This window comes from Pantherophis guttatus, chromosome 1 (assembly GCF_059756535.1).
Source record: "Pantherophis guttatus breed Tessera chromosome 1, ASM5975653v1, whole genome shotgun sequence".
Taxonomy (NCBI): domain Eukaryota; kingdom Metazoa; phylum Chordata; class Lepidosauria; order Squamata; family Colubridae; genus Pantherophis; species Pantherophis guttatus.
This window is the reverse complement of record NC_142063.1, coordinates 182,408,659-182,434,818: the sequence shown is the minus strand read 5'-3', so window position 1 is coordinate 182,434,818 and position 26,160 is coordinate 182,408,659. Positions and strand designations below refer to the sequence as shown.

The 26,160-nt window shown below is 41.6% G+C and overlaps 1 protein-coding gene across 1 annotated transcript in view; it reads right to left on the bottom strand.

Annotated features, from left to right (window-relative positions):
• Window positions 1–26,160, bottom strand: part of LOC148116651 (arf-GAP with GTPase, ANK repeat and PH domain-containing protein 1-like) — a 1,231,127-nt gene that overhangs the window by 672,746 nt on the left and 532,221 nt on the right. The window contains 1 exon segment of the mRNA XM_087887143.1: window positions 13,763–13,867. Within this exon segment, the coding sequence (XP_087743269.1) occupies window positions 13,763–13,867 (105 nt within the window).

The window sequence follows — 26,160 nt, the reverse complement described above, 5'->3', positions numbered from 1 at the left end:
AATTATCAGAGGAGTTCCAAGAAAGCCTGAATCAAATTGCAGGGACCTTGGTCAAAGTCCAAGACCAAATAGATTTTTTGGCAGCAGTGGTCTTACAAAACTGGCATAGACCTTTTAACAACTGAAAAGTGGTTTAAGTCAGGTGTGGTCAGAGAGATTGCCAAGGACCGGGCATCCAAAATGGGTCAGAAGTTCTGTTGTTACAAGCAACAGAAATGTGGTTCTCTTAGTTGTCTGGGCCTGGCTGGATTAGACAGATGTTATTCCTGTTGTGACAGGCCTGGCTTTATTCCTTGTTCAGACAACTAGCTATGAGAGCAGTGAAAGTGATAAGAGTTGAAAAAAAAAAAGAGTTGATTTTGATGGAAAGCTTTATAGACTGTAAAATTGACCCTGATCTCTTTGATGAAAATGAAGTTTCTGATGCAGGAACATATGTACAACTCTCAACTGGTAATTAGAGAAAGTGCTTCAGAGAATAAGATTTGAAAATCATATGTATTACTTGTCTTTCCTTTGCATTACTATGTACCTTATCCTGAAATTGATTAAATTATGTCAAATGTTATATGCTTACATTGTTGAATTAAGCTCTGTAATAGTAAGGTGACCAGACGTCCTGCTTTTGGCGGGACAGTCCCGATTTTTAACAATTTGTTCCGCGTCCCGCGGCGTTTTAAAAAAGTCCCAATTTTTGGAAAGAATGCACGACAAGCTAGGGAACGGCGGGAGAACGGGAAGGGAATATACGGTTTTCACTCACCCTCACCCTCTGCCTCTGTTGGATCGCTGGTCCCCGTTCGCTCACCCCGCCCACTCCCAATCTATTGCTGAGTCCCAGCTGATGGCTAGAGGGAAAAAACCTATTTAAATTCTTGCCGCGGGGCTTCAAAGGGCCGCCCTACAGCTGATCAGTGTTAAAAGAAAACAAATGAGTAGACTGGTGCCTGCAAAAATAGAAAAAACAGCCCCTTTCAGCTTCAGCATAGGTTAATTACCATAAGTTGATTTGATCAGCCTCCCGACTCTCAGCTGATTTGCTCTCAGCTGTTTTGCGGAAGGCTCTATTGCTAGCTAGCTGCAAAGAGGTAAATTGCTGGAGCAAATGTTTTTTTCCCCTAGCTATGCTGAAAAAGCGAAACTGAAAGTAAAGCAGGGTCTTTGCTGCAACGTGACAAAATGAGGCAGAGAGAGATTTCTTTTTCTTTTTCCTCACCAAAAAAGATAGGTGCAAAACTGCAAACAATGGGAAATTTAGGGCAAAAGAGGAGGTTCAAGATTTTAAAACACAAAAGGAAAAAAGCTCTATTTAACTAAGGAATTGTAATAATTGAGATACTATTAATTGTATATTGTGTTGAAAGCAGAAATGTTAAGTTGTGGTTTGGAGGAATATATAGGGGAAATTATTTGGTTTATTATTATTGGTAAATATAATTAATTAATTTGTAAGAAATTGGATTGCATGGAAATAATTGGAATATTCATGTTCATATTGATTAATATATAAAAAAGATAGTTATATAACTAATTGATTTATATTAAAATGTTGAATTTGTATTAAACAACTGTATTACATAATTACATAATTAACCAATGTGAGGATGGATATAAAAATAGATGACAATGGGAAGGGGTATAATATAGAATAGAAGGGAAAAATTGAATTTGATTAAGATTAGAGATGAGGATGAAGGGTAATATTGTTTTTTTTTTAAAAAATAGATGAGGAATAAATATGGCAAAAAGAAAATATAGAAATTGAAAATTTAATTGAAATGACTAAACACTGGTTAAATTTGTGAACCGGCCAAATACTCTGTTCAAAGAAAATACATTGTATGTTTGTATGGGTGTTTCTAATTATTGCTATTTATTCATATTTGTTCTCTTTTATTCTTTAAAGTTTAACAATTCATTCTTTATCTTAATATCTTTATATTTGTTTGGGGTTGGTTTTCTTCCTTTTCATCTTTTTTATTGTACAGCAATCTTTCTCCTCAAACCTACCACCTCTCTCTTTTCTTTCCTTCTTACTTTCTCTTCCCCACCTCTTCTTCTCCTCGCTACTTCCTCTTCCTTTCTCCTTCTCCTCCTCTCTTCCTCCCTCTCTTACCCTCACTCCTACTCTAAGTTCCCTTCCCTTCCTTCATCCCTCTCTATTGCTGTATCCTTTTATGCATATGGACTACTCAGAGGGCTGAAAAAGTTATTTTTGACTGGTCCTTGCACTTTTGACCAGTCCTCAAACTTACGACTGTCCTCACATTTTACGTTTTTGCCCTATCTTGTCACCATGGTGAAGAGATGCAGTTGTGAAATGAGTGACCCAGTTGTTAAGAATGCTACAATGGGCATTAATGTGACCAGTCATAAATGCGAAGACCGGTCAAAAGTGCGAGGACTTGTCAGAAATCACTTTTTCCAGCCCTCTGGGTAGTCCTTTTGTGCACATGGACTACTCAGAGGGCTGAAAAAGTTATTTTTGACTAGCGCCCCCCCCCCGCCCCCAGTCAATGGAGTCCCTCTTTACCAATGTTAAAATCTGGTCATCTTAGTAATAGGTAAGACTCAATTGTAAACAAGTAAAATAGAGTCTTAAAGGGAGGATAAGGCAGAACGTAAAATGAAATTGGATATAAGAGTGAAATAATATGGGGTCAGCCTAGAAGATCTCTGAAGGGCCCCTTTAACTAGTAAATATAAGAGACAAATGCTGGGTTCAAAAAGTTAAACCACAGAGTTTCTACAGTTGGAGAGTTCAAGAAGTCAAACCATAAGAAATTAACTAATCTTCCTGTTCAGGCAATAATGGGAGGAGGGAGAGAGCCTAACACGTAGGAGGTTTATTTCACATTTCCTGTTTTTTGTTCTATAAAGATACGTGTCTTAAAGAAGGACTTTTGTTCAGAATGTAAAACAGAATGCATGTCTGAACCTTTTGGCCAAAATAAAGCTTTTTCTGATTTCGAAATTCATCTCTTTTATTTTTCTGCGACAAAAGTGCTGAAAAAGCAACTTATAACTTTTTGTTGCACTTACAACCACTGAAGCATCCCCACAATCATGTCATCAAAATTTGAGTACTTGGAAACCAGCAAGTATTTATGATCCTGAGGTAATGTGATCACCATTTAAAACCTTCCCTAGGCGCTTCCAGTAAGCAAAGTCAATAGGGAAAAGCCAGAATTGTTTAAGAGCTGCATAATTCAATTAAGGAATGTCACAAAAAGATTGTAAAGTCATGTGATTGACTTAATGCCACATTGCTTAGCAATGGAAATTCCAGTCCAAATTATGGTTATAAATCAAGGATATATAATATGTTAGAAGCTGTTTGAATGATGAAGTTATATTGTATTTTACTGACTCATTTTAAAACTTTTTATATTATTTCAAATGGTCTTTGGTGCTTCTCTCCCAACATTCTTGATTATTGTTTGCCCATTTATTCATCAACACATATTTTTGGATAGTGTACAGATGTATTTATTACTATTATTACTTCCAAAATTTTCAGGCTTTTCTTTTATAGATGAGATATTGAATATGGATGTAGCCCTTAGACTCTTAGTCTTGCCTCTGCTTTAGCAGATTTGCTGGTGATCAGTCAACCTAACTATACTGATTGCAAATCATTGACATTTTCTTTTCTCTTATAGCAATTAAAATATGTGAAGTGGCTTTTGGAAGTCATGCATGGTTTATTGTATTTATTGTAAACCAGTTAGGCAAAAGCTAGAATTCAATTCTCATTTACACAATGTGTTTAACGTGCAAATTATATCCAATAAATTAAAATTAAGTTCTATTGTACTCATTACTTCTGAATAAACATAGGAATGGCTGTACACTGCTTCCAAAAAGGGAAAGAGGTACACATATCTTTTTATAATTGTATTTATCAGACCATAAGACACACATTAGCTTTAGAGGAGGAAAAAAAAAAAACCCAGCCTGGTCAGCTTCAGCATGTTATTGCAGCCCCAGCACATGGCTCGTCAGGGCTCTGCTCCATTGCGCCCACCACCTGTCAACTGAGCTGAGCTGCTGCCACCACTGGAGAATGCTGGAGCCTTCGCTGCTGAGCAACTGATTGGCGGTTGTATCAGCCTCCTGGAATACTGCCAATCAGCTGTTCTAGGCAGCGGGGACTGCTGCTACCACCTTTCATCGCCACCGCCAAATGGCGGTGGTGGCAATTAGTGGCAAATGGCAGTGACAGTGATCAACAGAAAACAAAATGGCCGCTTGAGCAGCCCTCTCAGAAAGCAAATCACAACAAAGCGCTTATAAATACGGGTGTAATAACATCAAATCGCCAGTCCCAGCTCCTCAAATAAATAGCAGAAAGCTCCCCCGCGACTCCGAATTGTTTTTAAACAACGGAATGCCCCAAAACTAAAATTAAGAAGCTGAGACCTCTTGCAATTCAAGAGTAAAGCACAAAACAAACACAATAGAAGCTGTTTACCAGCAGACAAACAGATCTGAACTAACAACAATCCAAGAATTTAGAAGGAATCCTTTGTAAAGTAGAATTTGAAGAGAGTTGCTCCCACACGTCTGTCCAGTCTGAAGGACTGAGAAAAAAGCTGGAAGCCCCTAGCAACGAAGGCAGGACTTAACAACTTCAACAGACTCAGTCCTTCAATCTGATAGGCGAGAACTACCCATGCCTGGCTGCTGTCTCCACCCATACGGAGAACAAGAATCAGCATAAAAATGCTACAAGATGCAAGAACTAAAGGTGGGTTTGGTCTACCGAATTGGGAATTGTATTTTATTATTGGATTGGATTTTTATAATTGGATTTTATTGAGGAATACAAGACTATTGACTTTGGAGGGTCATGATTTACAACTGGGTTGGCATGCCTTTTTATGGTATGGGAAACAAAGGATACATGGATATTTCCAAAGACATTACATAAGAAATGGCTTGTTATCAGTGTGGGAGAGAATGAAAGAAAAACATTTATCTGAATATACCAATGTGGCTTTCTACAATAGAAGCGGTGACATACACAAATATTGTGAATATGGGGAATATTGTTAGATATAAGGACATCTTGACAGATCGGGGAGAACTGAAACAAAAACAAGAACTAGAGAGTCAAGGGATTGAGATAGATTGGTATACAAGACTGCAAATACAATCAAGATATGAAGCAGATCGTAGACAATATGGGTTTAACTTGATCTTAATTTAATCAGAACTGGATGAAATATTGACAGGAACAGATGAGAAAATGATTAAGAAACTATATAATTATTTATTGCAGATCAGACTAGAAGATGAAGAAGTAAAAGAAACAATGATAGCATGGGCAAAAATTTTGGATACACCATAGAATTGGAAAAATGGCAACAACTTTGGGAAAGAAACTATAAATTAACAATGGCAACATCTTATAAAGAAAATTTGTATAAGATGTTTTATAGATGGCATATGCCACCAGAAAGATTAGCTAAGTTGTTTAAAGATAAATCAGCTAAGTGTTGGAAATATCAACAGTTGCCGGGATCATACTATCATATGTGGTGGTTGTGTAAAGAAGCAAAACATTATTGGGTGAAAATACAAACATAGTTAGAGGGAATGTTGCAGCAACATATAGAGTTAAAGCCAGAGATATTCTTACTGGGAATTTTACCAGAGAATTACAGTAAAGAAGATACATATTTGATTATTCATATAATAACAGTGGCTAGAATTGTGTTTGCACAAAATTGGAAAGCAGATAAAATCCCGTTGGAAGGAGAAATTATAAAGAAAATTTTAGAATGTGCAGAAATAAATAGATTAACAATGAGAATAAAAGATAAAGAGGAGTCGATGTATTTCAAGATATGGGAAAAAATTATGATTGGTTAGAAAGGAAATATGAATAAGGGTATAGAGATAAAATAGATAGAGAACAGATGGGAGAAAACAATAAAAAAAATAGATACCCAAATGATGCCAAGTAAAAGGAGAAAGGGGAGGGGGAGTAAAAGGGGAAAAAAGTGAGATATTATAAAAATGTACACAAATGATAAAATAAAAATAAATATTAATTGAATAAGAAATTGAAATGAGAATAAAGATAATTAGAAAATCGGGGCTGCTCGAATATCACTTTAGATTGAACTGAAAAGGGAAACAACAGGAAAGAGAGGAAGGAGTAGAGAGAGAGGAAGGCAAAAAAGAGGAGAGGAGAAAGAAGAAAGGGAAAAGGAGAGGAAGAAAAGGAAGGGGAAAGAGGAGTAGAAGAGAAGGTTAGAAGGGGGAAGAAGAGTGGGGGAAGGGAAGGGGAAGTAGGAAAGAGAAGGAGAGGAAGAAAGAAGAAGGTAGTAGGAGAAAGAGTAAGGAAGAGAAGGGGAGGAGAAGAAAGGTTGGAGTAAAGGTAAATGGTAAAAGAGCAGCCCCAAAAAAGTAAAAAGTAAAAATGAAAGTTAAAAGATAAGGTGAATGAAAAATGATGGATAAATGACTGTACGTGTAAATGTGTTTATGAGAAATAAAAATAAAAAACTTTTTTTTAAAAAAGCAGAAGGTCCTATATCATTCCAGACAAGTGGCTGTCCAGTTTCTTCTTAAAACCCTCCAGTGATGGAGCACACACAACCTCTGAAGGCAAGCTGTTCCACTAGTCAATTGTTCTGATTGTAGTTTGGAACTACTTCTTTAGAGTAACTGATTTTACTAAAAAAGTATATGGCGTGGATTTTTTTTTCTGTTATAAATCATTTTCTTAGATTCGTGGAGTTGCTACAGGGTTTAAATTGTGATGAGATGGAATGGGAAGGAGGGGAAGAAAGGGACATGTGACAGATAAAAGATACCTACAACTGTAGTATGTTAAATATCCATGGTGTTTGTTGACATCACCTGAAATAGCCTGAAACATTTTGATGTAGCAATATCTTGATCAATTGTGTTAGTAAAGCTTTCCCCGAAAATGGTTACCTTGAGATTCAAAGGATTAACAAATCACTCAACTTATTATTATTGTTATTATTGTTATTGTTGTTGTTGTTGTTATTATTATTATCTTCTTTTATTCATTAAACATAAAATTCAGTCAACTGAATATTTAAAAATGCATCACAAATATCACTGACTGGTGCTGATGGTTGATACGGGTTGCTGCAGCAGCCTAGGTATCAACCAAGTACCTTCCTAAGATGTACGATGTTCCAAGTAGTGCAGTTTTTTGCAGTTCTGCTGCTGTTATTGCAGGAAGCTGCAATTTGTTGATGCATCTTATAAAATTCTTGGACTTGGTACAAGTGCCCCAATGACAATGGGTATCACTCTTACATGTTTCATCCATAATCGTGTAGTTTCAATGGCCAGGTGGCTATATTTCATTATTTTTTCCAGTTCTTTCTCTTTGACTCTGGCATCTTCTGGTACCATGATGTCAATAAATTGTACGTTTTGGTTTTCGACAACTGTGATATCTGATGTGTTGTGTTCCAAATGATGATCCATCTGTATTTGAAAGTCCCACAAGATCTTCACATTCTCATTTTCTATAACTTTTTCCACTTTATGTTCCCATGACTTTTTGGATACTAGTAAGTCGTCTTTTTTACATAATGATCAGTGGATTAATTTAGCAACTCGGTTGTGTCTAGCTTTGCATGATTTTGCTGCATTCACATATTAAATGTGAAACAGTTTCAACTTTGTTGTTGCAAAGTTGGCAGTTTGGATTGTCGGATTTTTGTATCTTCGCTTTCATGGCATTAGTTTGTAGTGCTTGTTCTTGAGCAGTGAGTATTAAACCTTCTGTTTCTTTCTTGATGGTTCCCATCTTAAGCCATGCCCATGTAAAATTCTCACCATATTTTCCTTCAATGTTTTTCAAGTGCTGTCCATGCAAAGCTTTGGTTTTCCATCTATTTAAAGTGTCATCCAGCTGTTTTTCCTTATATTCTGCCTTTGTTTCTGTTGTTTTTATAATGTTCTCCATTTTTTTTTTTTAATTTTGATTTATATGCCGCCCTTCTCCGAAGACTCAGGGCGGCTTACAATGTGCTCAGCAATAGCCTTCATCCTTTTGTATATTTATACAAAGTCAGCTTATTGCCCCCACAACTGGGTCCTCAATTTACCTACCTTAGAAAGGATGGAAGGCTGAGTCAACCTTGAGCCTTGGCGAGATTCGAACCCTGCAGTAATTGCAGGCAGCTGGTCTTAATAACCAGCTTAATAACAGGGTGCCTTAAACCCCTGTACTACCAAGGCTCTTTCACAGCCTGCAGCAATTTTTCTGTACTTTGGTTCACATAATCATTCAAACTTCATTTTTCTTCTTCTACAGTTTGATGGATTTGCAATAGTCCTCTGCCCCCTATTTTTCTTAGCAGGTACAACCTGTCGATGTTACTTCATGGATGTAAAGCATGGTACATTATTATTATTATTTACTTTATTTATTAAACATGAAACTCAGTCAACTGAACATTCAAAAATGCATCACAAATACCAGTGACTGGTGCTAATGGTTGATATGGGTTGCTACCAGCATCTTGGTATCAACCAAGTACCTTCTTAAAATGTACGATGTTCCAAGTAGCGCAGTTTTTTGCAGTTCTGCTGGTGTTATTGCAGGAAGCTGCAATTGTTGATGTATCTTATAAAATTCTTGGACTTGGTACCAAGTGCCCCGATGACAATGGGTATCACTCTTACATGTTTCATTCATAGCTGTGCAGTTTCGATGGCCACGTCACGATATTTCATGTTTTTTTCCAGTTCTTTTTCTTCGATTCTGGCATCTCTGGTACCGCAATGTCAATAAGTTTTACGTTTGGTTTTCAACAACTGTGATATCTGGTGTGTTGTGTTCCAAGTGATGATCCGTCTGTATTCGAAAGTATCCTCAAGATCTTCACCTTCTCATTTTCTATAACATTTTCCACTTTATTACATGTTTGTTTTGTTTATGTTTACGTTTTATTAAATTTGTATACCGCCCTACTCCCGAAGGACTCAGGGCGGTGAACAGACACAGGGTAAAATACAGAAATACAAAAGTTAAAAACAATTTAAAACCAAATTAAATAATTTAGCCCAAGACAATTAAAATCCCAATAATTTAAAACAAATTAAAATTTCAGTTTAAAAATTTAAAAGAAAGGGGAGAAAATTAGGCCAGGCCGGCTTGCTGGAATAAGAGGGTCTTAAGAGCATGGCGGAAAGTGCACAGATCCGGGATCCTCCGTATCTCCGGGGGGAGCTCGTTCCAGATAGTGGGTGCCCCCACAGAGAAGGCCTTCCCCATGGGGGCCGCCAGTCGACACTGCTTGGCTGACGGCACCCGGAGGAGCCCCTCTCTATGAGAGCGTACCGGCTGGTGGGAGGCTGTTTGTGGTAGTAGGCGGTCCCATAAATAACCAGGTCCTAAGCCATGGAGCGCTCTAAAGGTGGTAACCAAAACCTTGAAGCGCACACGGAAGACCACCGGGAGCCAGTGCAGCTCGCACAGGAGAGGTGTCACACGGGAGCGCCATGTTGCTCCCATAACCACCCGCGCGGCCGCACTCTGAGCCAGCTGGAGCCTCCGGGTGCCCCATGTAGAGAGCATTACAATAGTCCAGGCGGGAAGTGATGAGGGCATGAGTGACTGTGTGTAGGGAATCCCGATCCAGAAAGGGACCCAACTGGTGAATGAGGCGAACCTGATGAAAAATCCTCCCGGTCACGGCCGTCAAGTACTCTTCTAAAGACAGCCGTGAATCCAGGAGGACGCCCAAGTTGCGAGCCCTCTCCGTGGGGGCCAGCGATTCGCCCCCAATAGTCAGTGATGGCGTCAACTGACTATATCGGGACATCAGAAACCACAGCCACTCGGTCTTGGATGGGTTGAGCCTGAGCCTGTTCCTTCCCATCCAGATCCGCATGGCCTCCAGACACCGGGACATCACTTCAAGGGCATTGTTGGGGTGGTCCGGGGTGGAGATGTACAGCTGAGTATCATCAGCGTACTGATGGTACTTCACCCCAAAACCATAAATGTTGAACAGAAGGGGCGAGAGGACCAACCCTTGTGGCACCCCACATATGAGGGGCCTCGGGGTCGACCTCTGCCCCCCTGCCAACACAGACTTCAACCAGTCGGAAAGGACGAGAACCACCGTAGTACAGTGCCCCCCACCCCTAACTCTTCCAATCAATGCAGCATGATACCATGGTCGATGGTATCAAAAGCCGCTGAGAGATCTAATAGGACCAGGACAGAGGAGCAACCCCTGTCCCGAGCCCTCCAGAGATCATCGACCAATGCGACCAATGCATGCTGTACCCAGGCCTGAAGCCCGACTGGAACGGATCCAGATACGTCGTTTCATCCAGGTACTGGAGGAGCTGTCGCACATCCACATAATGGCCAGTGGAAAAAATACGACTTACCTGTATCCAAAATTATTATTATTATTATTATTATTATTATTATTATTGTTGTTGTTGTTGTTGTTGTTGTTGTTGTTGTTGTTGTTGTTGTTGTTATTCTGCACACAGTCAGCTAGATATTCAGACCAGATTTTGCATTTTTGTCTAATTTCCAAGGATCTGGGACAGGGAGATCTGGATGTTTGACAGTGTTACAGATATCATTACAGGATTTAAACTGTTCCGAATAAAGCTGCCTTTTGCAATTGATGGATACTGAATTTGTCAATGCCAGTGGTGTTCACGTGATGTTCCAGTTGTTTTGGGATTGCACCCAAGTCACCTATGACTATTGGTACTATTTTTGCTTGCTTTTGCCACAGTCGTTCTTTTACTATTTGCAGGTCTTAGTGTTTTGTGATCTTCTCCAGTTTTTTCTATTCTATTCTGCTGTCTGCAAGTACTGCCACATCCACTATCCAGATTTTTTTTTTCTTATTGATAATTGTTAAACCTGGGGTGTTATGTGGCAGGTGCTTGTCTGTCTGAATTCTGAAGCCGCAGAGCAATTTAACATCTTCATTTTCTATGACTTTTTCTATTTTATGGTTCCACCAGTTCTTGCTTGCAGGCAAATGATATTTCTTGGAGATCTTCCAATGTACCATGCTGTTGCTTGTAATCAGTCTGTGCAATCTTCTTGCGGCACCTAACCAGGTGGTCCACTGTTTCTTCAGCTTTTTTTCATAGGTGACACTTGCTATCTGCTACTGTCTTTTCAATTCTGATTTTGTATGCATTTGTTCTTGGCTTGGTCTTGTGCAGCCAGAATTAGCCCCTCTATCTCTTTCTTCAATTTTCCTGCTCTTAGCCATTGCCAGGTCTTTTTATTATCTGTTTTCCCTGCCATATTTTTACTAGCCACATAATGTTTTGTCTTCCCATGCCTCCTTTTGTTCTTCATTTGGTCTTTCTTGTAAGTCAGTTTGGTCTTTTCAGTACCCAGTAAGTCTTCCTAGTATACTGCTTCAATGCATGTTCATTGTCCTTCAGATATTCTTCCAATGCCCTTTTTTCTTATTTAACCATCTGAAGAATGATTGCAACATTCTATGTCCACCAATTTTCCTTGGTAACTAGAGTCTGTCAAGTCACTGTGAAAATGAAGGAGATGATTCATTGTCATTATTTTTCTGGTTTTCCTAGCCATGGCTTTACTTCTGCCAGTGGAGTCCAGTCCACTAATCCAGCTGTGTATCTAATGACAGGAATTGCCCAGGTGTTGATTTTTTTAATGGTATTCCCTCCACTGAGTTTGGACTTTAAAATCTTCTTCAGTCTCTTGATGTAACCTTGTAACCTTTTTCTTGACTTCAGTGTGTTTGATGTTGTCAGTTTGAAGGACGCAAGGTATTTGTAGTGATCAGCTTCATCCAAACTCTTGATGTTATTTCTGTAGGGCACTTCCTTCAGTTTTCACTATTTTCCCGTTTGATGGTAAACATAGTGCGTTTATCCAATCTAAACTCTATTGCAATGTACTAGTACATTGGTGTTTTTCCATACAGCTTCAAATCATCTCTGTAAAGGAGGTGGAATGATCTGGCAGATGTTTTTGATGTTTGATAGCCATGGACTGAGTTATTTAGTATTTTTGATAGAGGAATCAATGTGATGACAAACAGTAGTGATGATAGTGAATCTCCTTGAAATATTCCTTTCTTAATATTAACCTCTCTCAGCTTCTCACCATTGATCATCCATTGTCATCCATTGGGTAATTGATCTTTGTATAAAGCTTTTGATGTTTCTACTGACTCGTTATTTCTAGACACTTCCAATCAAGTTACAGAGAGTCAAATATCTTTCTGTAATCAATCCATGCTACATTTAATCTTCCTTCTCTTGCAGTTTTCCAAAATCATCTTGTCAATTAGGAGTTGATCTTTTGTTCCTCTCCTGTTGGTGTGGTTTGCTTTCTGATCAGTAACTGCATCAGTTACCACACCAATTACCAATTTGAAAGTTTTTAGTAAGCTGCTAATTGGCCTGTAGTTGGCTGGTGCTGCCCTTTTTGCTGAATCTTTCATTATCAGGTAGATTTTCCAGATGTTAGCCACTCTTCACTTTCATCTCCTAGTAGTATGTTGTTGAAATGCTTGGCAATGAGTGGCTGTAGACTAGTCAGATGTTTCAACCAAAAACTGCATCTTTACCTGGTGCTGACCAATTCTTGCTTTTTCTTGCTCTTTTGTCAATCATTTCTGTTCTTTCATTCTAGCTTCTTTTTTATTCTTATGTATTCTTGTTACTATTAATTTCCATCTTCCAAAACATTATATTATGAAAGCAAGCATTATTCCAATTTAAAGTTGAATTTGTCAAACATTCAAGTCAGGGGTGAAATCTAAAATTTTTTGCTACTGGTTCTGTGGGCGTGGCTTAATTAGTGGGCGGGGCTTGGTGGTAAGGTGACTGGGTGGGCGTGGCCAAGTCAATGTCACTTCTTTGCCCTTTTTTAACCTACAAAACACAACACAACACAACTGGCTCACCCACAATGTAAAAGCAGCTGTGCTAGACTCAAAATGGCCCTGCAACAAGCAGGAACCTCACACAGCCACAAAAAGCCCAAAAAACAACTTTCACACTTTACACACACAAAATTCCACATACAGCTTTGTGAGATTTTGTGTGTTTGTGTAGTTAGAGTGAAACACTACAGAAACACACTGAATCTCAGAAAGCTGCACAAATATTATTTTATTTTATTTTATTTTTATTTTTATATAAAAGCAGCTAAATTTAAAACTTCCTAAACTTTAAATGGCTAGGTCTAAAAAAAGAACAACTAAAAAAAACCCAATTAACTATTTTTTTTAAAGCTCCCAAAGGGGAAAAAAACTTACCCAATAGAACAGGGGTCTCCAACCTTGGCAACTTTAAGACTTGTGGACTTCAACTCCCAGAATTCCTCAGCCAGCTTTGCTGGGAGTTGAAGTCCACAAGTCTAGGCAGGAAGGCAGGCTGCTCGCCGATGAGCTTGATTGCAGGCAACCACCCCACCACTTCAACTAAAAAGGCAATTTTCAACAGGAATAAGTAATGCAAATTAGCTCCCTAGTCTTAATATTTTCTTGTTTTTGATGATACTTTACAGTATATTTTATTTTTATTTGTTTATTAAATTTTTATGCTGCCCATCTCCCTTAAATGGTGAATCAGGGCAGAGTCCAGTTGATTATAAACTCTATTTGTAAAATACCAACACTATTTATTCATTAGGCTTTTTTTATTGATAGGATTGTTATTCTTTTGTAGCCTAAGTTTGATTTATAGAACTTGATCTTTGAATACATATCAATGCATGCATACTTACATGTAAGCTTGGATGGTAGGTCAATACACCATCGTCCCCAAGAGTAACATATTTCTTCTTCCACTCTTTATTTAATAATTTACCACTTCGCTTTAAAAGCATTCCCTGTTGAAAAAAAAATAGCAAAGCTAAATTAAAACAAAATTATTTGTCCACAAATCTCTGAACTATAGAATGACTTGTTTTAAACTAGATTGAAAGAAACATGAGCCAGGACCAGGACTAGAATAAATAATGCCTTGGGAATAGTATACTTTTGGTTAACCTTTGATTAGTTCAAATGCTGAATCATCTCTGTTAGGTTCAGAGGGAACTTGGGACTTGTTTCTAATGCTCCGAGACTCTAGCTGCTGCTTAGAGGGCAACAATGGCCTTGAATCAGTTTGCACTAATGCAGTTTGCCTGTGGTACCAGAAAATTCCTCAATTTACAGAGGAAGATGAAACAACTTAGAATGCTACTTCTACTTTGTGGTCAATTTTTTTGCTCTTATCTGGTAAGTAGATAGTTGGTTAGTGGCCCTGTTCAAGTTGAGCAGACCCTCTAACTAATGAAGGGCCAGAGAAACATCCATAATACTTTTGAGAAGTCAATTTAAGACATCTATCAGATTCATTCTCAATTAAAATTTGTTCCTGTATAGCTGACTGAGGTTGATCTGTTTGGGTTACCTGGGAAGAGTTTGAGCCTGTTGCTCCTGAGGAAACAGGAAACAGGCTTTTGGAGTTATAGGTGCACAATTTGTGGGTCTGTGACGACCAGCTTCTCCCCCCCCCCGCCCCGCTTCTAACAAAGTACATATTCTTGAGAACTTGGTATTTCAAAAGGAATCTTTTATTCAAAGGGATGAAAGCAAGTCAAAACTCAAAGCAGACTCTGGGGTCCCTCAGGGCATGCAGTTCAGGATAAAGGAAATTAGGAACCCCCTCCCCTCCTTCCGATGTGGATTCTGACCAATCCACTGGTGTGAATACAAATTGCACCAGCCTCTCTGAGAAATAGATACGAAGAACTTCTCAGGGTCATCTTACAATCCACTTGTTCCCCCCCTTCTCTTTCATTTCCCGAGGTATGAGAATTCTCCAGGCATTCCTGGCACCAGGCAACGGTTATAAATCAGGGTAAAGTTTATACAAAGAGGATCAGGCAAGAAATTGGATACTTAGGACACATAGAAAAAGAACTAAATGTGACAACTCCAAATCCCCCCCTTCTTCCACAAAGAATGACAGATACACGGATCTGACATATTGCCCTCCTCAGAAAAATGGAAAATCCATCTAGAAAGACATAAAACATATAATACATTAAGAGTTAGGATGGTTTGTATGGGTATTTCAGATGGAATTTCCTTAACAGTGTGGGGGCTTTTACATGTTTTTTGGCTACCCATTCATTCTGAGAGGATGGTAGGTGTTTTCATGCCACTAAATATTGTGTAGAGCTGTGGTGAGTGCAGGAGTCAAGGATAGCTTTGATTTCAAAATGTTGTTCTCCTTCCACCATAATGGGGGTTGGAGGTGTGGGCAAAGGGGGGTCTGACTTTTGAAGTGATTTCTGGCTTGAGTAGGCTGCAGTGAAACACTGGATGAACCTGCCTAAATGTCTTAGGAAGAAGGAGTTCTACCATGACAGGGTTTATGATTCTGGTGATGGGGAATGGGCCAATAAATTTTGGTTCCAGTTTCTTAGACGGTTGTAAGGATTGTAGAAACTTTGTGGATAGATATACACGGTCCCCAACCTTGAATGGCTTGGGTTCGCAGCGTTTCTTGTCAGCTTGAATTTTAAAAGCTGCTCTAGCCTCTTGTAGAGCTAGTCTGACCACTGGCCAAGTGGTTTGCTGGTTGTTTATCCACTCCTTAAGGGAGGGGATGTCAGGTTCCTTAGCTGGTAGCTCTCGCATGGGGTTAAATTCTTGTCCTGTGGCTACCTAAAATGGGTTGAAACCAGTGCTACTGTGTGCAGAGTTATTGTAAACTACTTCAGCAAAAGATAACAGGTCAGTCCAATTGTCCTGTTGGTAGTTAATAAAACATCTTAAATATTGTTCCAATACCCCATTAGCTTTTTCAACTCCCCCGTTTGTTTGGGGATGATGTGAAGAGGATAGCCCCTGGGTGGAGCCTAATAGATTTTAAGAAGCCCACCAAAATTTGGAGGTGAATTGGACACCCCTGTCTGAGATAATCCATTGGGGAGCTCCATGGAGGTGATAAATGTGGACTAAAAACATTTTTGCTAATACTTTGGCTGTTGGGATCTTCTGGCAGGGTATAAAATGGGCCTGTTTTGAAAAGAGGTCCGTTACAACCCAAATAACTGTGTTTCCCATGCTTTCAGGCAGTTCCACTATAAAATCCAAGAAATTTCTCTCCAAGGTGCTGAAGGATCTGCTACAATTTGTAAGAGCCCTGGGGACTTTCCTTGCCAGCTTTTTGCAGCTGCGCAGGTGGGGCAGCTAGGCACTTAGCTCTTATCTCTAAGGAATGGCCACCAGAATTGCCTTTTGATTAGGTGTAGCATTTTCACAAATCCGAAATGTCCAGCTATCTTGGAGTGGTGGCATCATTTCATAAGCTCCAATCTTTGGCTAGCAGGGAAGTAAAGTTTGTTTTCAACGGAGGCTAAATCATCTTTGAGCAAACAAATGCTTTTGTGTGCCTGGAACCAGTCGTCCTTAAGTAGTGTCTCCTTAAATTTTGAGACCGTTGCATTGTCAGCAAGCGGTTCTTTTTTGGCTTGTGCTTGGGTAACTACTTTGGCGGCTAGCTGGGGTGTTTGAAGCATAGGTTTAACAATTTCAGTCTTTTTACTGTTGCATTGGGGTTTTCTGGACAGGGCATTAGATAAGAAATTTTTCCCTCCTGGGAGATATTTGAGGGTAAAATTAAAATGTTTAAAGTATTGTGCCCAACGTACTTGTTTGGGGGAGAGTTTTCGTGGGGTCTTCAGAGCTTCTAAGTTTTTATGATCAGTCCAGACTTCAAAGGGTATTTTGTTCCCTTCTAAGAATTGCCTCTATGTGAGGAGGGCCCATCGTACTGCATAAGCCTCTTTTTCCCATATGGCCCATCTTTGCTCAGTTTCTGTCAATTTCTTGGATGTGTATGCACATGGTTCCAACTGCCCCTGTTCATTGTTTTGAAGTAGGACTGCTCCTACTGCCACATCACTGGCGTCTGCTTGGATGACAAATGGTTGTTCTGGGTCTGAGTGATTTAGGACTGGTTCAGCTGAGAATAGTTGTTTGAGTTTTTCGAATGTCACTTGGCATTCCATTATCCAGTTAAGGGGTTGCCTTGGTTTTGGTTCCCCCCCTTTCGTCTTTAGCAAGTTTGTAATGGGGAGGGCGATTTTAGCAAGGGCTGGAATGAATTGACGGTAAAAGTTAGCAAAACCAAAACCATGGGATATTCTATATCCCAGGTAGTCAATTCTTTCTTGGTGGAAGTCACATTTAGAGAGTTTTGCATAGAATTTGGCGGCTTGGAGTTTAGCAAGAACTGCTCGGACTAGTTTGATGTGTTCTGCTTTTGTTTTGGTGTAAATAAGAATGTCATCAAGATAAATCAGGACAGACTTCTGGTTGGCTCCGCAGGACTTCGCTGACGCTCCTCCGTGGGCGCCCGATCCCCGGTTCAGTAAAAGCCCCAGAACAGCCAAAAAACAGCTGTCTGGGGCTTGAAAACCCTCTCCCTGGGCAAAGGGGAGAGAGAAGAGCCAGCAGGTGGAGGTAGAGCCCCCCAAGTGCCCTGGGAGAAATCTTGGGGCGTGAAGGGCGTGGGCTCCCTAGAAGTCTGCCAATCTGCTCCGGACCTGGGAAGACTCCACTATTTAGCAGAGCTAGAAGCCACAACCATCTCTGCTGACAACAAATGAGGGATTTTTAACATCTTTAATTGCTGCAGGCAGAACAAGCCAGGAGAAGTCAGACTGCAAGTATTTACACTTAACTCCAAAGTTTATAGCCTCCTTCGGAAGTAACAAGTTAGCAATTTGCAACAAAATGGCGATTGAAACTTGAAAGGGAGGGGTGGAGAAAGGGAAAGTTACAGAAAGTTTCATTTCCCTGGTAGCCTCTTGCCTGGAAAGAACTGTTGTGTTGAGAGAAGGAGGATTTTAAACGTTAATTTACGATTGGGAAAATTCTTTGACTTTGATGAACTTTTCTTTTTGGCTTCTGAATAAAATACAACAATCAATTTAAACTGAAAATGGCCTCAAAATCTGTAAAGACCATTCCTATTAAAGGAACTGGGAGCGCTGGAAGCTCCCCAGCTCATACTCCTAGATTGCAAGCCTCTGTCCCTCTAACAGACCCACAGACTTTAACGTTTGAGATGATACAAGAAGCCCTACAAGCCACACAAAATAAAATTGCTACTGTGATTAATGAAAAAAATAATGAAACTAATGAAAAAATTAATGAAACTAATGAAAAAATACAGGCTGTTTCAGATGAGATTCTAATTCGGAATCAGCAAATCAGAGATGATATATTGTTGGCATTTAATTGTTTGGCAGGTGATATTGAAATGGTGGATGATAAAGTTGAAGAAATTAAGAAATCTGCGGAAATTTTGGACAATAAATTGGAGGAGACTCACAGTAGACTTGAGAGAGCTGAAGTTGATGTAACCATGTTACAATATAGAGATATGGAATTTGCTTTAAGATTCAGAGGGGTGAAGGAGAATAAACAAGAGAACTTGAAAGAAATGATGTCAGAGACATTGGCACAGTTGCTGGGGGAGACAAAAACTGAGCTGGGCTGGCAGATTGACAACTTATTTATTGTATGACAAGAAAGTAGATAAGACTTTTAAAAGTCATATATTAAGAAATGCTCTACTGCGTGTCTGGAAAAAGTATAAATATAAACTAAAAGATAAGTTACCAATATGGACATGCGATAGAGAATATAAATTTGGAGCAAAAGCAAGATAAGTTTACATATAATGAACTCCTTTATAAGGAAGGAGTTAGATTACAATTAAAATCTATGGAGCAGTTAAGAGAAGAAGGAATTATTAAGACTTGGTTTCAATATGGTCAGCTGCAGGCCAGATGGAGAGAGGATCAAAAAATTGGTATTTTGCAGCAGGATGAAAATTTGATAAAGCAAATAAGAGATAAAGGTCAAATGCATATTAAAAGGTTGTATAATGTATTAGTGGAAATAGATTCGGAAACAGAGTTAGTCAAGGATTGTATGATAAAATGGGCACAAAATATAGGTGAACCAATAATGTTGGATACATGGGAAAAGATATGGGTCAGAAATGTAAGATTCACACAAGCTCAAAATTTAAGAGATAACTTTTACAAAATGTTTTATAGATGGCATCTAGACCCCAAAAAATTAGCCTGCATGTATCCAAATTTACAACCCAAGTGTTGGCGATGTGAATGTGAAGATGCTACATATTTTCATATATGGTGGACATGTAAAAAAATTAAGGCTTTTTGGATAAAAATATGGTGGATTATTCAAAATATTTTAAGGAAAAAAATTAAATTTACGCCACAGTTTTTTTTTGTTGGGAATAGTCACGGACTGTACTGTAATAGAGACCAAGTTGGTTTTGAATTTAATAACAGCTGCCAGATTACTGGTGGCACAGTACTGGAAGAAGGAAGATCCACCTACCATTGAGGAATGGACTTTAAAAGTTGTGCATCTGGCAGAGATGGCAAAAATTTCATCATATCTTAAAGATCATTCGAATGAAAGATATATATCAGAATGGAGAAGATAGATTGACTATATGCAAAAAAAGTATCCAAACAATAAGATTCATATAGCTTATGAATGAAATATTTTTAAGTAGTTTATGTTTATAGTTTTTGAGTTATAAGGAGTTAAAGATTTAGGGAGAATATGAATGCAATAATTTGTTAGCATATTTTAGCTTTATGTTTGTGAATGCTATACCCTGTGCCTGTTCTGGGAAGTCTAGGGAGGGGGGTGGGGGGGAAGGAGGGGAGGGGGAAAGGGTGGGGGGGAGAAAATGCTTGTATTTCTTATAAAACTTTTCAATAAAAAAAAAGATAAATCAGGACAACAAATGTGATGTGGATTAAAGAATGGATAATGTTAAGAAATACTAGATTGTTGACTTTAGAAGGACATGACTTGTTGTTGGGCTGGCACACTTTTTTATGGTACAAGGGCACAAAAACACAGGGGTACTTTAGAAGACATTATATATGAGAATCTTGCTATTAAATTGGGAGAAGATTAAAAGACAACATTATTTTAAAATTCCAGTTATCTGGTTATCTGGTTATCTACGATTGAAGCATTCTCATATTCAATAACATTTTGAAAGGAACAAATGGTTAGATATAGTGAATTATTGAATGAAAAGGGTGAACTTAAATCGAAGCAAGAATTAGAAGAACAGGATATAAAGATGAATTGGTTTTCTTATATGCAAATACATTCTAGATATGATAGAGATTGTAAAACAGAAGGTTTTTATAATAACTTGACTAATTTAGATAAAATTCTAACAGGTACCGATGACAATGTAATTAAAAAATTGTACAGATATTTACTCGAGGTTAAACTGGAGGAAGAACAAGTTAAAGAAACAATGATTGCTTGGGGGAAAAATTTTGGACATGGAATTGGTTTAGAGAAATTGCAAAATTGTGGTCACAAAATTATAAAATGAGAACGTCAACTGCATATAAAGAAAATTTGTATAAGATGTTTTACAGGTGGCATCTACCCCCAACAAGAATAGCCAGAATGTTCAAGAATAAATCTGAAAAATGTTGGAAATGATCTCTTGCGCATGTCCAAGATGGCCGCTCCCAGCTGAGCGGCGGCGATACCTGGGGGAGATTCCCCGGCTTTTGGGGGTTTTCGGGGGCCGGACCAGCTAATTTTGCCCCATGTCTGGCGAGGGGAGCTTCCCACCAATCGGATGCTGTCTTTTTGAGAGCTGGCAGCTTTCCAGAACGCGATGGCCGGGAGGAGACGGAGGCGGCTGCGCTGCAGTTTTACGAGCAGGGAGAGCGGCTTCGGCGTCTCCCCGCAGCTGCCGGACCGGTGGAGTGGGCGGTGGCGGCGTCGGCGATGCAGTCTCTCCCCGGAGCTCCGAGGGGATGGCAGGGGCTTCCCAGCAATGGATGGAGATTTTTCAGAGAGCTGGGATCGTCGGGCTGGCACTTGCTACAATACTAGGACGAGCGGCTGTGAGGGATGGCACCAGAGGGGGCGAAAAGGAGGAGGAACTTGCTTAGGGAGTGCGAGGAGCCTCTGACCACAATATACTATTAATGTCAGTTTCCTTGGAACTGCTATTACAACTTAGATGGGAGGCTTACTTGGAGGGGGCCTCTTCCTGGTTCTCCCAGAGGTTCCCCCCCTCCCTTATGTGGATGGGGGCGAGCTAAAAACATTGCTGGTTCTGATGGTTGGAAAAGACCTGGGGCCAAGCTCTTATGCCCCATGTGGTCTGTTAGCCTCTGTGAGGCCACTTATTATCTGGAGGTTCCTCTGAACAATAGGATGATATTTGCCTCCCATGGACATCTACAGCCCCCTGATTTGCCTCCTGATTCGCTCAAGGTGCAGCCGCCAGAACCATCGGAGGCTTCTCTGGGCTCACGGACCTGTAGATTGGTGGCTGCTATTAAAGCCCCCCAGTTGTAGAGTGAGATATCTCAGATTTCAAGCCTTATATGGAGCCGGACGATGACTGCGGTTTCTGGCCCTTCCCAGCTTTCGTGAGAGGGCAGCTGGTGTTAACATCTGGCCTCAAAGTGGCTTAAGACTCCATCCACTGCTGTGAGAGAGCAGTGGGATTTATTGAATTTATTGACTTGGAATTGATTGAATGTCCCTCCCCAGACTTTGGACTATCTGGATAACCCCCAGGCCGTGGACTTCCCCCAGATTAATTAATTAACTGATTGATTAGATGTATTCGCCAACAGAACTTCTTATTCTGTGAGACTCCCCCCTCTCGCAGGTGTGGCCCTCCACTTTATCAAGGGCCTACCTTTATGACGGGCTTTGGCACCCCGAGAGGTGGCATGCTGCAAAAAGGGGATTGAGGGGTTTTTTAGGGAAACTTTTTGATAGATTTTTAAGGGATTTTAAGGGGTGGGAGGGTTGTGTGGGTTTGGGGGTTAACCCACGGGGGGAGGGGTCCGGCCCAGCTGTTATTGGGCCATGGAGGGTGCGGATTCCGGGGGTAAGGGGGACATTAGAGTCCATTCTGTCGAGGGCTTTTCTATCAATGTGTTGAGTGGGAGGGGCAGATATGGCGGGAGCAGGGGGCCGCATCATGTGGTGGGGGCGCGCACTCGCTATCTTCGAGCGGTGGCACGCCCCGGTCCCCATAGCCCTTCTCGTATCCCAGGCTGTTCAGACTCTCAGGGCCCGAGCCTTCGGCTGCTGTCGTGCAATGCCAGGTCCGTGGTAAATAAAGCCCCCCTCATTTGCGATCTTATTCAGGAGGGGGGAGCGGACCTGGCAGGTATTACGGAGACCTGGTTGGGCCATGAGGGGGGGGTTCCCCTCATGGATATGTGCCCACCAGGTTTCCGAGCATTCCATCAGCCGAGAGCTCAGGGCAGGGGTGGGGGGGTGGCGGTTATTATAAAGGAAAGTCTTGATCCGAGGGAGACCACTGTTCCACAGATAGCCGGATGTGAGTCCCTTTTTGTGAGATGGGGTCGTGGAGTACAGATGGGCTTGTTGATCACATACCTGGCTCCCTGCCGCATGGCAACGGCCCTGCTCGAGCTGCTCAACGTCATAGCTGAGGTGGCGGTTGGTACCCCCAGACTTCTAGTCATGGGGGATTTCAACCTGCCATCTGTCGGCGAAACGTCTGAGGTGGCTCGGGAGTTCATGGCTTCCATGACGGCCATGGACCTTACTCAGTTAATTCATGACCCCACTCACACGGGTGGACACACTCTGGACTTAGTTTTTGTCTCTGGTCAGTGGTCGAGTGGCCTTGATACAGGGGATATAGTCATCGAACCCTTGTCATGGACTGACCACTCGCTCCTTCGACTGGACTTTCTAACCGCTGCACCCTGCCACAGGGAGGCGGGACCGACCAGGTGGTTCCGCCCCAGGCGCCTGATGGACCCTGATAGGTTCCAGATGGAGCTTGGGCCATTTCCTGAGACTCTGGCTCATGACTCGGCTGAGGACCTGGTGGCTGCCTGGGATAGTGCAGCTGCCGGGGCCTTGGACCGTGTCGTGCCTTTGCGGCCTCTGCCCCGGCACCGAACTCACCTAGCTCCTTGGTTCTCCGAGGAGCTTAGGGAGATGAAGCGCCGGAAAAGATGCCTGGAGAGTAGTTGGAGGACCAGCCGCTCCGAATCCGACCGAACACTGGTGAGGTCTCATATTAAGACCTACCTAGTGGCAATAAAAGCGGCGAAATCTAGCTATTTTGCCGCTCTTATCGCGTCATCAGATAATCGCCCGGCTGCCCTGTTTAGGGTGACCCGCTCCCTCCTCCATCTGGAAGCGCGGGATGACCCCTTGCAGGGCCGAGCTGAGGACTTTGTGCAGTATCTGTATGACAAAATCGCTCAGATTCGGGAAGGGCTGGCCTCTGACTGGGTATGTCCGGACGGGATGACTGAGGCAGGTCTTGAGAGTGTTATCTGGGGGGAGTTCGATCCTGTGGCTCCCGAGGACATGGACAGGGTCCTGGGACGGCTGAACGTGACCACATGTTTATTGGACCCGTGTCCCTCCTGGTTGGTACTGGCTTCCCGGGAGGTGACACGAGGCTGGCTCCAGAAGATTGTTAACGCTTCTTTGAGTGAGGGGGTCCTGCCGGCCGCTTTGAAAGAAGCGGTTGTGAGGCCCCTCCTCAAGAAGCCCTCTCTGGATCCAGCTGTTTTGGCTAACTATCGTCCAGTCTCCAACCTTCGCTTCGTTGCGAAGGTTGTTGAGAGTGTGGTAGCGCAACAGCTTCCCCGGTACCTGGATGAAACTGTCTATCTAGACCCGCTCCAGTCCGGCTTCCGGCCTGGGCACAGCACGGAAACGGCATTGGTCGCGTTGGTGGATGATCTCTGGAGGGCTCGGGATAGGGGTTGCTCCTCTATCCTGGTCCTGTTAGACCTCTCAGCGGCTTTTGATACCATCGACCATGGTATCATGTTGCACCGGTTGGCGGGGTTGGGGGTGGGGGGCACCGTTCTGCGGTGGTTCTCCTCCTACCTCTCTGACCGGTCGCAATCTGTGTTGACGGGGGGGCAGCGGTCGACCCCGAGGCACCTTGCTTGTGGGGTGCCACAAGGGTCGGTCCTCTCGCCCCTTCTGTTCAACATTTGTGTAAAGCCGCTGGGTGAGATCATCCGTGGCTTCGGGGTGGAGTTCCATCAGTACGCTGATGACACCCAGCTGTACATCTCCACCCCAGGCCACCCCAACGATGCCCTTGAAGTGATGTCCCAGTGCCTGGAGGCCGTGCGGGCCTGGATGGGGAGAAACAGGCTCCGACTCAACCCCTCCAAGACCGAGTGGCTGTGGCTTCCAGCGTCCCGATATAGCCAGCTGACGCCATCGCTGGCTATTGGGGGCGAATCACTCGCCCCCACGGAGAGGGCTCGCAACTTGGGCGTCCTCCTGGACGCACGGCTGTCTCTAGAAGACCATCTGACGGCCGTGGCCAGGGGGGCTTTTTATCAGGTTCGCCTGATACGCCAGTTGCGCCCCTTTCTAGATCGGGACTCTCTACGCACAGTCACTCAGGCACTAGTCACTTCCCGCCTGGACTACTGCAACGCTCTCTACATGGGGCTCCCCCTGGGGTGCACCCGGAGGCTCCAGCTGGTCCAGAACGCGGCCGCGCGGGGGATTATGGGGGCGACGAGGCGCTCCCATGTGACACCTCTCCTGCGCGAGCTGCACTGGCTCCCAGTGGTCTTCCGGGTGCGCTTCAAGGTGTTGGTGACCACCTTTAAAGCGCTCCATGGCTTAGGGCCGGGGTACTTACGAGACCGCCTTCTGCCACCAATAGCCTCCCACCGGCCAGTACGCTCGCACAGAGTGGGCCTCCTCAGGGTGCCGTCCGTCAGACAATGTCGGCTGGCGACCCCCAGGGGGAGAGCCTTCTCTGTGACGGCGCCCACCCTCTGGAATAACCTTCCCCCAGACTTACGTATAATAACAGACCTCCGGATTTTTCGTCGGGCCCTGAAAACCTATTTATTTCAACTAACTGGGCTGGCTTGAGCTAAATTTTAAATTGATTTTAAATTGGGTTGTTTTAATTTACGGCCAGAATATTTAATTATTTTAATACTGTTTTTTAAATTTTGTATGCTTTGTTTTTACTTAGGCTGTGCACCGCCCTGAGTCCTATTTGGAGAAGGGCGGTATAGAAATTTAAACAAATAAATCAGATACCGGGATAATATTACCGTATGTGGTGGACATGTGCAGAACCCAAAAGATATTGGACTAAAATCCACATATGGTTGGAAAAAATTATTAAAAAAAACACATAGACTTTAAACCAGAGATTTTTTTATTAGGGATTGTACCAGAAATATACAATAGAGAATTGAGATATTTGATTGTGAATGTATTAACAGTGGCTAGAATTGTGTTTGCTAAAAACTGGAAAAATGAGAAAATACCAATGCAAGATGAAGTTATTAAGAAAATTATGGAATGTGCTGAAATGAGTAAATTGACATTTGAAATTAGAACAAGAAGATAAACAATATTATAAGATATGGGATTTATTTTATCAATGGCTAGATAATAAAATATGGAAATGAAATAGGGATGAAACCATTATAACATAAGAATGGTAGAAATATACAAAGTTGAATGACTATTGTTAACCTAGGATGAAGAAATGAATGTTATAATATAAATATTTGAAAATAATGTTTATGAAAAGAGGGGAAAGCCATAGTTAAATATTAATGAGGATTATATTACAAAGATACTTATTAGACTGGTAATATGAGAAATTAGATAATTAGTAAGTAATGAATATGGTGAGGAAGCATAAAAGATTTGTAACCTACCGACACACTATTTGCAATTGTATGGATGATGGATTTATGTTTTATGTTTTGTTTTAAAAATTTTTTTTAAAAATTTAAGAAAAAGAGATAAATCAGGACTTCTTTGTATAAATGTTCATGGAGCACCTCATTAATTAATTGCATAAACATGGCAGAGGTCCCTTGTAATCTGAAAGGGAGTACTTTAAATTGCACCTTAGTGGGGTGTTAAAAGCAGTGAAATTTTTTTGGAAATTTAGCCCCTGGTAGGATCTCAATGGCACAGTCCATGGCGCAATGGGGTGGAAGTTCATCGGACATCTCTTGACTAAGTACCTCAGCAAATCCTGGTATTCTTTGCAGGGTGGCCGGTCATTGCCATT